Raw genomic sequence first — 11,927 nt, 5'->3', positions numbered from 1 at the left:
CGGCGCGAAGCGGCCAAAACACCTCCAAAGGCGAAAAGGTTGCGAAGGGAGCGAGAGTTTCGGTTTCTTCTTCGGATTAAACATTAAAGAGGCTCCGCTGGAGCATTAAAGTGAAGCTGCCACCCGGTTTATACAAATGCTACGCATTTCCATCACGTAAACCCCCACCCTGCTTTTTATTAAATACCCGCTCTCCCAAATTAATTATTTTCCCGTTGGAAATTGGCAGGTTATGCATAAAGCAACATCCAGCCAATATCCAGCTTCTGTGGGGGTCTCACAGGGCTCTTCTTGCTGGATAAAGAAGGATTTGTCTGCGGGGTTTATTGTTTGTGGGATCAGCGAATCCCAGAGTTACCCCAAGCAGGGGGAGGACGTGGAGCATCCCCACATTCCAGGGCAGAGTGGGATGGAGGGATCACGGGAACAATGAAAGGGAAGTTTATTTGGAAGTGTGTCTGGGAAGGGGGGTTCAAAAATGCCTTTGGATTTGATTTCTGTGTGCTCAGCTCTGGTGCTGCTGGTCCATATCCACAATCTGAGCTCTGCCAGCCCCAAAAGCAGAATAAATTGGGATGCTGCAGATGGAAACCCCTTTTCTCTCAAAGATTGTTGAGCTGTTGTTTTTTTCTCACAAACTCCACTGCAGTTCAGGAGCTTTTCCCCCTCCAACGGTGTTGTCCAAACTGGGATTAATATCAAGCTTGAGGCTTCACCTTCTCCCTGAGGTCCCTCCTGGGCGTTCCAAGTGCTCAGAGCCTTGTTCTGCAAAGGTGAAAAGAAGTTGGATCAAGTTGGATATCAGGAAAAAATTCTTTGCAGAGAGAGTGCTCAGGGATTGGAATGGGCTGCCCAGAGAGGGGGTGGATTCACCATCCCTGGAGGTTTTGAACCTGAGCTTGGCCGTGGCACTGAGTGCCATGATCTGGTAAAGGGACTGGAGTTGGACCAAGGGTTGGATTTGATGATCTTGGAGGTCTTTTCCAACCCAATCCATTTTATGATTCTATTCTACCTTAAAAACCTCCAGGGATGGAGAATCCACCCCCTCTCTGGGCAGGCCATTCCAATGCCCAGCAGGAGCTGGGGTTCCTTTTTTCTCCTGTACAAAATAACCCCACATTCCTGCACACAGATCCTCTTTCCACCCAGACCATCTGACCCCAGAGAGTGCAGGAATTGCCCCGACAATCACATAGCAAGTCCTGTTTCTCTCCACCACGTGCTTTTCTTTACTTGATGATCTTGGAGGGTGCGTTTGGGAAGAGCCTTTCCACTGCCTCGGAGTGCGGTGGGAACCCATCCAGGCATAACAGACCACCCATGTGGAGCTGGGCCTGAATGTTGGAAGCTCATTTCTCCACTTCCTACTCACGGAAAACTCGCCGTGACTCCGATGTCTCCGTGGGGAGTTGGGGATCAGGCCCTCAGTGAGCCATTTCCAGCCTCCCTGTAACTCAGGATTTGTGCTGCTGGGTTGGGCTGGGCTTGCCAGGCCTGCCTGGCTGTTCCCTGCCACCCAAAATCACGAAGCTCCAGCCCATGGGACTTGTTTCTGCTCCACTCTCTTCCTCCTCTCCCTTGAGGAAAACCAGGGTGGTAACAACAGCACTATTAATTAATATATTAACAATCAAAGGGGGCTGAGATCCTTCCAGACCACCTACATCTCCCTCCAACCACACTCTGTAAAGCTCTTCCTTACGTGGTTTGCTTCCAAAAAAAAAAAAAACAAAAACAGAGGGCCTGAGCTGCTTTCTAGAAATCAGGGTGCTTTGCCTCAAGCAAATGAGGAGTTTGCTGATGGGTGGCACGTTTTCTGCTGGTTCAATTCCCCCTTTGGCTCCCACAGGTCTGAAGTTTGCTCCAAATTACTTTTGCAGGGTCTCTTCTGTCACACAAACTGCAGCCTTTAGTTTGAGTTCCAGCAGCCTCATGTGGTTCCTACGGATGCCACTGGAAAGTCTTTCTTTTCACTGGGAATCAGACAGGGCAACCAGCATCCCTATGAATTAAATTAGTCTGTTGGACGTGCCTGAATCACTTCTAATATCCATTTTACCAAAGTGAATAAAATATTCCAGTGAAAGAGGTTAAAAACCTGGATTTTGACACAAAAGGTGAAATGCAGCTCTTGCTTGAAACACCCACAAGTTGTGAAAACACCTGGAAAAAGGGAGGGACAGATAAAGCCAAACCCTGTGAATAAAGCAGAAAGAACCTCCCTGTGCTGCAGGAATCATTTCTCTGACGGGCAGGCTGAACACACAAGGGCAGCCACAGAAAACAGACAAAATGCACCCAAAGAATGAAACCAGTGCTGGTGCTCTGCTGGGGTTTCAATATTGAAAAAGTAAAAACAGGCCTCAGATCTTAAAGGCACGAGTTTTTAATGAGGTTTTCATCACACGAGACATTAGCTGGGTACTAGAAACTGGTGGGTTTGGACTGCTGGGAAATGGATTTCCAGTGTGTGTCTGAATTTTTGCTCTTATGGAATAACCCGGCACAGGAGGCACGTTAGGGCAGCAGGAGCTGGTCCAAGTGAACATGTCTGAGCCCAACAATGTCTCCTTGTGCTGGGAAATAGGTGTGGGGTTTGGGTCAGCCCCCTGTAGCCACCAGTGCTGGTGCCCTGTCCGGGGCTGGTTGCAGGTGCAAAACTGGGAGAAATCCATCTTTGCTGGACTGGTGCCACTTCTTCCTTCCTTTCTTTCTTCCTCCCCTCTTCTTTTTTCAGGTCTACTCCTCTCATCTCTTTATTGCTCTTTCCTTCCATCCATCTTTTGTCCTCTCTTTCCTGCTCTCCTTCTCTCTTTTCTTTTGCTTTTTCTCTCCTTCTTCCTTCCCTTCTTTCATTCCCCCCTTCCTTCTTTCCTTCTCTCTTCCTCTTTTTTCTGCTCTCTTTTTCTCAGCTCTTTCTCGCTCTTTTCTTATTTTTTCCTCTTTTTTCTTCATTCTGTTTCACTCCCTTTCCCCTCCCTTTTTCCCCTCTTCCTCTTCTTTATTTCTTCGTTTCTCTCTATCTTCTTTATTTCTTCCCTTTTCTCTTTCCTCCTCTGTTTCTCCCCTTCTTCCCTACTTTTCCCTCTCTCTCTTCCTCCCCTTTCCTCTGCCACTCACCCTTTCTCTCTCTCCTTCCAACCTTCATTCTCTCCACTTCACTCTTCTTGCTCTTTCCCCTTTTCCTGCTCTCTCTCACCCTCTCTGTCCCTCTCTCACTTTCCCCTTCTCTCTCCACCGGTGTGGTCCCGGTGCGGTCCCGATGCAGTGCCGGTGCGGTCCCGGTGCTGTCCCAGTCCGGTGCCGGTGCGGTCCCCGTGCTGTCCCGGTGCTGTCCCGGTGCGGTGCCGGTGCTGTCCCGGTGCTGTCCTGGTGCGGTCCCGATGCAGTGCCGGTGCTGTCCCGGTGCTGTCCTGGTGCGGTCCCGGTGCGGTCCCCGCGCTGTCCCGGTGCGGTCCCGATGCGGTGCTGGTGCGGTGCCGGTGTGGTCCCGGTGCTGTCCCCATGCGGTACCGGTGTGGTCCCGGTGCGGTGCAGGTGTGGTCCCGGTGCGGTCCCGGTGCAGTGCGGATGCGGCCCCGGTGCGGTGCCGGTGCGTTGCCGGTGCTGTGCCGGTGCCGTCCCGGTGCGGTCCCGGTGCTGTCCCGGTGCGGTGCCGGTGCGGTCCCGGTGCGGTCCCGGTGCTGTCCCGATGCGGTACCGGTGTGGTCCCGGTGCGGTGCCGGTGCGGTCCCGGTGCGGTCCCCGCGCTGTCCCGGTGTGGTCCCGGTGCGGTGCCGGTGCGGTCCCGGTGCGGTCCCCGCGCTGTCCCGGTGCGGTCCCGATGCGGCCCCGGAGCGCGGTGCAACCCCCGCGGTGTCCCCTGGGGGGCAGCACACGCCGCGCGGAGCCCCGGCGGGCAGGTGAGCGCGGAGCGGCCCCGGGAGCGGCCCCGGGAGCGGCCCCGGGAGCGTCCCCGGGAGCGTCCGGCGCGGAGAGCGCCCCGAGCCTGGAAAAGCTCGGATGCTGCTCCCAAAGCCCGATAAAGGCTGCGCAAGGAAAACCGTCAGCTCCCACCCGTGGCTGTCGGGGAGAACCGGGCAAACGCCGCTCGCGGAGCCCCGTGAACGGAAACCCACCGTGCCCGAGTTCCCAAGCGCCTCCCGCTCTCTTCCTTAAAGAGGCTCCTCTCCCTGCGCTCCCCAATTTGGAAACCGCTTGCTTTTCACAATGCAGATTTTGTTTCTCCTTCAAGCCAGTCGAATTTTGGGCTTTTGCGAGCCCGTTGGTTCAGTCTCGGCTCAGTCCCCAGCTGCAGCAACCAAAGAGAGTAAAGAGCTTTTGCTGCTTCTGGGGGTTCTGTAGAAATTCATCTCGGTAAAGTTTTCAGCCGAGGAGAGGTAAGATTCAATCAAGGTTATTTCTCGAGCGCGTACCAGGCTTCTAGGAAGGGACAGCACTGAGACGCCGCAGGGGTGGCTTTGCTCAGGCTTCGCATTAAAAAATTCCTGCATTTTAAAAAGTTCTATCGTTAAAGAAATCCCATGTGCTTGTGTACGCCAGGACACAGCCTTAGTTTTTACGAGAAACATGATTTATTTGAAAACCGAACATAGAAGTGTGAAGTCGTTCTCAAATTATTCCAGAAAAGAAAATAAAAAGTTTGTACTTATGGTCGTACATTTACTTGAAAAGTATCCGCAGATCTCACTGAATTCACTATTTGTTTTCATTTAAAAAATCCCCTGGATGTTTTCTCGATGGATGAAATCTCCCAGAACATTTACAATTATTTCCATCAAAATTAAATTACTATTTTGAAGAACCCGACGAAACTTTCCAATCAATTTTTCCATCGCAGATCATTTTTAACCATAACTCCTCGTAGAGGAGCTGCCTCATAATTTTAATATTTTTTTCTCCCCCCAGTTCTCGCATAAAATCCTTTTCTTTCTCATTAAGAAAATCGCCGGTAATTAACAGCACCGCCGAGTTCCCACGGCCCGAGCCGGCTGCGGTCTCGTCCGCACCGCCCCGGCTGGGAGCGGGAAAAGGACCCTTCGTCCCGGCAGCCAACAAAATCCCAGCCTGACTTTGGGGGAAAAAAACTATCTTTGTTTAAAGCCTTACGAAACCACACAAATTGCAAGGAGGGAAAGGGAGAATTACAGTGTTAGAAACCAAAAAATCACCGCTTAGGAATCAGAGCGGGAGCAGCCGAGCTCGGGGGAAGGCGGCGGGAAGGAGCCCAGTGGAAGTGACAGCTAATTAATTTCAACCTTATCTCGATCTTTTCGGGCTCGGATCGATTTTGCAGCGTTATTTTGGTAATATATATATGTTATTTATTTATATTTTTTTCGCGGAGCGGGGTAATCGCTGCTTTCCCACCTTCATTCCTTCGCTGGGAAGATCCACGCTTCTCTCGGATGGAACAGAACAACTCGCAGTCGTTTTCCCCAATACTACAATTTACACTTGGTCACCAAGCGTCCCTAATTGTCCCACTCTGATTGCCCCTAATGGACTCATTAGAGGGAAGGCAGAGGGGCGGATTTCACAGGCACAAGAAAATCCGCCTCAATGCCCGGAACGAAAAAAATCCACTTAAATTTGCTTGCTAATTTTTTTGTTTGATTCTTTTTGGTTTTTTTTTTAAATAATAATAAAATGCCTCAAACTCCTCCAACGAGGCAGAAGAACATCTCAGCCCACGGGCCACCGGGGCCAGAGCTCGGCGCGATGCCCCCGCCACCGGCCGAGCACCGCGGGGTGGGGACCCGGCGGCCTTTCCCGAGGAACCGCAGGGCCGCTCACTTAAATATAATTTAAAAGTGAGACAAACGACCTGCCCGACACAGAGACACCGATATACCGGCATCGCGGGGCCACCGGCGCGGCGTCGCGACTCCCGCCGCCCTCGCCATCAACAACCTGCCTCCGAAAAGTGCTTGCAAACGTGGTGTTTTGCGGGAGCGGGCAGAGCCCGCGGCCGGGGCTTCTTTCGGGGCCGAAGCGCTAAACTGGCGGCGGCCGGGGGGGTGTCGGTGCCGGTCCCGGGGGTCGGCGCGGCCCCGGCCCCGGCCCCGGCGCGGCGGGAGCGCGCACGGGGGATGCTGCCAGCGCCGCTGCATCCCGCGCTCCCATTGGCTGCGACGGCGGCCTCGCGCCTCGCCATTGGCTGGCGGCGGCGGGCGGGGGCGGGGCCAGCGGGCAGTAAAAGCGCGGCGGCGGCGCGGGGAGAGTTTTGAAGCTGCGCAGCGCGGCCGGGAGGGAGCTCGGCCGCTCCGCACCCCGCACCCCTCCGGGGGCTCCGGAGCGTTTCTTGTGACAAGAACTGGGTTTTCCGCAAGGCTGCTTTTTGCCTTCTTCGTTTTCTTTTTTACTTTCTTTTTTTTAATTATTAATTTTTTGTTTTGGTTTTTTTTTTTTTAAATTCCCTCTTCTTGCGAGAGCAGGGCCCCCCCACCCCGTCCAGCTCCCTGCAGCAGTGCCCGCCGCCGCCGCGGGCCGTAGGCGTGTGTACAAGAATCACAGTCATACAGAGGGAGGGAGAGGCCGCCAGAGACCACCCTGCCCCCGGCGACCCGGAGGATGCCGCTGCCGTGCCGCTGCTAGAGGACACGCTGGGATTTAGCTCGGCTCCGGGACTCTCTCTCTCTCTCCCGCTCTCTCCCTCTCTCCCTTCTCCGCAGAGGGGTCCCGGACGGGGGTGAGGCCCTTCCACCCTCCTCCTCTTCCTCCTCGCCTCCCCGGCCGCGGGAAGCCCCTCTCCATGATGCAGGCTCGCTACTCCGTCTCGGACCCCAACGCTTTGGGAGTGGTGCCGTATTTAAGCGAGCAGAACTACTACCGGGCGGCGGGGACGTACGGCGGCATGGGCAACCCCATGAGCGTCTACTCGGGCCACGCCGAGCAGTACGCGGCGGGCATGGGGCGCTCCTACGGCCCCTACCACCCCCACCAACCCACCGCCCCCAAGGACCTGGTGAAGCCACCTTACAGCTACATCGCCCTCATCACCATGGCCATCCAGAACGCCCCCGACAAGAAGATCACGCTCAATGGGATTTACCAGTTCATCATGGACCGCTTCCCTTTCTACCGAGAGAACAAGCAGGGCTGGCAGAACAGCATTCGCCACAACCTCTCCCTCAACGAGTGTTTCGTCAAGGTGCCCCGTGACGACAAGAAGCCGGGCAAGGGCAGCTACTGGACCCTGGACCCCGACTCCTACAACATGTTCGAGAACGGCAGCTTCCTGCGCCGCCGGAGACGCTTCAAGAAGAAGGACGTCTCCAAGGAGAAAGAGGAGGCCCGGGAACGGCTGCTGAAGGAGCAGCCCAAGCCCCCCGGGCTGCCCGGCGCCGACCTTCCCAAGGAAGCCTCCTCCTCCTCTTCCTCTTCCTCCGCCTCGGCGCCGGCCTCCGAGAAGAAGGTGGTGATCAAGAGCGAGACGGCGTCCCCCGAGCTGCCGGTGATCACCAAGGTGGAGACGCTGAGCCCGGCCAGCGGCGGGGCCCTGCGGGACAGCCCCCGCAGCGCCGCCTCGCCCCCCGCCGCCGCCTCCCCGGAGGCCTCGCTGCCCGAGCATCACCCCGCGGGCAACGGGCTGCCAGGGTTCAGCGTGGAGAGCATCATGACCCTGCGGACTTCCCCCGCGGGGGATCTCAGCCCGGTGAGTGCCGCCTCGGGCAGGACGGGCGCCGGGATGCCGCTGGGCTACCCCGCGGGGCAGCCGTCGGGCTACAGCGCGGCGTGTAGCCAGGCCCTGGACACTAGTGGGAGCTACCACTGCAGCATGCGGGCCATGAGCCTCTACAGCGGCGAAAGGCCGGGCCACATGTGCGCGCCGCTGGAGGAGGGTCTGGCCGAGCATCCCACCGGCGCCCCGTCGCCTCTCGGCACCCTGAGCCTGCCGTCGGGGCAGGAGGGTGCGCTGGGCACCGGGCACCCCCACGGCGGCGGAGGCGGAGGGGCGGCGGGGGGGCAGCCGCCCGCCTCCTGGTACCTCAACCACGGGGCTGAGCTGAGCCACCTGCCCGGGCACACTTTTGGCTCTCAGCAGCAGACTTTTCCCAACGTGCGGGAAATGTTCACGTCGCACCGGCTGGGGATGGAGAGCGCGTCGCTCAGCGACCACCAGGTGAGCAGCAACTCCGCCTGTCAGATCCCCTACAGATCCGCGCCCTCCCTATATCGCCACGCCGCCCCCTACTCCTACGACTGCACTAAGTACTGAGTAGCCGCGAACCCCCGCCTAGGGCCATCCGGAAAAAAAAAAGGTTTTAAAAAAGGTATTATTAATAATAATTATAAAAAAAAAAGATCGGGAGAAATAAAACCACACCAAACGCAGGAAAAGAAAAATATAATAAAACAACCTGACACCTTCCCCGTGAACCTGGGGCCACAGAGTTTGTAGATCCCAAAAGCCACGTTTCGGGCCTCCTTAGATTCCGAGCAAATAAATTGTACTTGAAAAAAGGGGATCTCTCCTAAAAAAAAAAAAAAAAAAAAAAAAAAAAAAGGAAAAGGTTAAAAAAAGGAACCATTTTATATATATATATGTCTATCTAAAAGTGGCAAATTTTATATGCAAAAGTATAGGGGGTCTCAGAAAAATAAGTTATGGACCAATATCACATCGACCATTTATACGTTTTAAAAGGAAAAAAAATTATATAAATATATATATATAAATATATGTCCTGGGTATTTTTTAAGTTCTCTGTTGTGCTGTAAAAAATGTGTGGATTTCTAATCAGGCTGATTTTCAGAGCCATTAATATAATATTTAAAGTTGAGTTCACTGGATTATTTTTGTCTTGCCCAACAATTCCTAACTTCCAAATTAATGACAAGTAATTTCTTCTTCTTCTGTGTACAATTATGCAATAGAGTTTCTTTCGTTTTAGAGCTGTTCTTTTCACAAGATGAGGAAATAATTTATTTTTTTGCTGGTGGATTTTTTAAAGGACAAAATAGACAAAGTATCTGATACTTTTTATTATTATTACGACGTGTGATGTTTTGTATAATAGATTTCACTTTGACCATTCCTAGGGACTATTTGCTTTAACCTGCTTCAAAGTTCGTTTGTCTTATGTGGTCCTAATTGTTGTACTTACCTTAAAATAAATCCATGCTGTTTTTTTCTGCTCTAAGTCTGGCGCTTCTCTGTGTATATACTGGTTTTTTTGCAGGGTTTTTTTTCTCCCTTCACCTTTCCTTCATGCAGAAAACGTGGCGCTGGTTGTTTTTAAACAAAGTCGATTTTCTGGAGCCTAAAGGTTTCTGATGATAAAGGTTTAATTCATGTGGAGAGCTGGAAATTGTACAACTGGAGTGGGGGGAAAGAATAAGGCACTGCAGGGACGGCCGTGTCTGAGCACCCTCAATCCCGAATCCTCGTCAGCTTGAAATTTAGGGAGTTTTCCCAGGCCTGCGAGGGGTAGAACGGGGGAAACAGGAGGGGCAGGGAAAGGGATTTCTGTTCCCTTCGCCCCGTTCCTGTGAGCGCTGACCTTGCACGGTGCTCAGCGCGTCTCTGAACCCGGAGCCGGCTCTTTGCACGACAGAAAACAAACAAACAAACAAATCCATTTTATTCATGTATTTATTCTTCTTTAAAGGAAGGCTGTGAAGCTGGGAGTGGGTGCGGGTGATGAGAGCGATCGTTTAAACTCAGACTCGCTGCAGAGACTGAAAAAACAAGGTGGAAAGTTCACTCGAGAATCATTTCAGTTTTTAAATCCTCCCCTCTTTGAAGAACTGGCTCATTTAATACCTTCGCTTTATCTATTTAAGCTCTTGCTCGCAATGCCGGGTACTGCCAGATGTTGTGCCTTTCCCCCAAACTATCCTTAAACCTGTTCCAGCAGCTTTGACCCAGGGCAGAAGCGCAGGGTTTGGCAACGCTGAACGCCCGGGAATGCCGGCAAAGCCTAAAGCAGAGTTTAGCAGAGTCTTTAGGACTTTTTAAGCCCAGCTCACGGGAGCCAGGCTCCTTTCCCGGCTGCAAAATGTCAACCACCCAGATTTTCCAGAGTATATTTCCCGGCCGTGCCCCTGTCCCACCTCCTGCAGCCCCCCAGTATCCCTCGTAGCCCTTTTTCTGAGTTCTGGAGTGATTATACCCATGTCAGGCTGTTAAACTGGATGAAATAAATTGGTTTTGACCGGTTAAATTTCGTATGCGCTTGAAAGCTGGCAAAAGCCACTGAAACTTTCGATTTAAATGAGAAAAAAATATCCGAGCCTCACTTGATCTGTATTTTAAGGAACATTCTTGTAAAAAACTCCTGACGTTTTTCCTGGCTCTCAGAGGGTGGTTTTTATTTTATTTTTTCCTTCTTTTTATTTTTTTTAAAATGAAATAAAATCCAAAGTGCAATTTTAAAACGAGAAAATACGTAATATAAAGGGTAAAAAAATAATAGCTTACAAGGGATAATTAGAGTAAAAGGGTGAAAAGAAAATAAATAGGGTAAAAGCGGGGGGGGGGAACCCAATTGTGAATGAATTCTCCCCCGGTTCAGGTCCCCTTCCCGCGGGTTTTTTCCCCGCACGGGAAGGTGGGGTAGGAGATGGCTGAAGTCAGGTGGCTGCTGTGCGTTTTCCCACACGCGCTGAGAAATCCCGGGGCTCCCACATCTTCCCACGCCGGCCAAGGGCGCTGGACACACGGAGACCCTTTTCCTCCACGGCGGGCAGGGAAAGAATGCCGAGGGATGCGGTACTTGGGGTCGGGGCACCCCCCGGGGCTCTGCAACCTCACCCCGCGCTGCTTCTGGACAGTTCCTGGGGTGTCGCAGCTTGAACCGGGTTTGGGGGTCTCCTTTCGCCCCATACCCCGTCGTTCGTGGGGTTTTTTTCCCACCTCGTCCCGGTGGGACGCTCCCCTCCGACTTCCCTCTTCCTGCCCCGCTGGAAATGCCCTTGAGGGGCCAGAGACTGAGAGCATCGTCCCTTTGCTGTGTCCCGTCCTGGGGTAGGGGGTCGGACCCCCCGGCCCCTCGCCCTGGGTTCCCCCCAGTCGCCCCCAGCATCCCTCTGGGAGCCCTTTTGGGTGGGCTGGTGTCGCAGGAGAGGCGAGAGCCAAGTGCAGGATGCAGGGATGTATTTGAGACTCTGTTTAAATGCTGAGATACGGAGGTCAATAACGCGACAGAAGCCTGTCGCGACAGGTGATTTCAGCCCAGTCTGAGTGGAGAGGAAGGAAGGAGGAAGAGCAGGAAGGAGGAAGGCCCAGGGTAGCTGCTGAAGGCAGCCGCGGCCGGGTCGGGCTCCGCAGGCTCTCGCAGCTGAAGGACCAGCATAAACTCCCCCGTGGCTTCCTCCCCATAGATCAGTGGGGACAAGCTGAACCCCAGGGGGACTGGCTGATGCTCCTGCATGGCCGGTGGCCCCGGGCTGGGGCCCAGCGCGGCGTCGGGAACAGGATGGTGGGTGGGTTTTCATATATATATGCATATATATATAAATATCTGTATTTCTTTTTCTTGTGCTGCCATTCACCTCCTGGCATGCAAACCTGCCCGAAAGCACAGACAGCTCCAGGTTTTAGAAGGGCCAGTGGTTTTCCATCTCCACTGGGCAATTCCCCGTAGTTCGGTCAAGGGATCGTTTCCCTGGTGCTGCAGGACCCAGGTAAAACAAAAAAGAAGCTCCCCAGGCCACTGCACACGCAGACATGAGTTGTCTGGTCCCTCCCCATCAATCCCACCTTCCCTAGAATTCCTGGGAAGGCTCGGGGCAAGACGTTTTTGCGGAAGGCCGCGAGCTCTTCTGTCATTTTGGAGGGGACTTTGCAGAAAATCCATACCCGGCGCTGAAGGGTCGGGAGAGAAGGAAGTATATTCCTGAGCCCGGGGCAATATCGAGCGGTCTCGCAACTGTACAGAGCCGTGCACGGCGATGGGATGAGGGGCGGGAGGTCATTC

At 53.6% G+C, this 11,927-nt stretch overlaps 1 protein-coding gene across 1 annotated transcript; it reads left to right on the top strand.

Moving 5' to 3' along the window:
- The first annotated feature begins 6,249 nt into the window (after positions 1-6,249).
- On the top strand, positions 6,250-9,143 carry FOXC2 (forkhead box C2). The gene has a single exon (XM_071567435.1). It carries the CDS (start codon positions 6,758-6,760, stop codon positions 8,222-8,224), a length of 1,467 nt encoding a protein of 488 aa, XP_071423536.1. The 5' UTR covers positions 6,250-6,757; the 3' UTR covers positions 8,225-9,143.
- The last annotated feature ends 2,784 nt before the right edge of the window (positions 9,144-11,927 follow it).

This window comes from Pithys albifrons, chromosome 12 (genome assembly GCF_047495875.1).
Source record: "Pithys albifrons albifrons isolate INPA30051 chromosome 12, PitAlb_v1, whole genome shotgun sequence".
In the NCBI taxonomy this organism is placed as follows: Eukaryota; Metazoa; Chordata; class Aves; order Passeriformes; family Thamnophilidae; genus Pithys; species Pithys albifrons.
The sequence above is the reverse complement of the archived record's forward strand: the minus strand, read 5'-3'. Positions and strand labels throughout refer to the sequence as shown.

Bases quoted from the DNA above. Each gene is read 5' to 3' on its own strand.
- FOXC2 (XM_071567435.1), top strand. From the start codon at position 6,758: ATGATGCAGGCTCGCTACTCCGTCTCGGACCCCAACGCTTTGGGAGTG.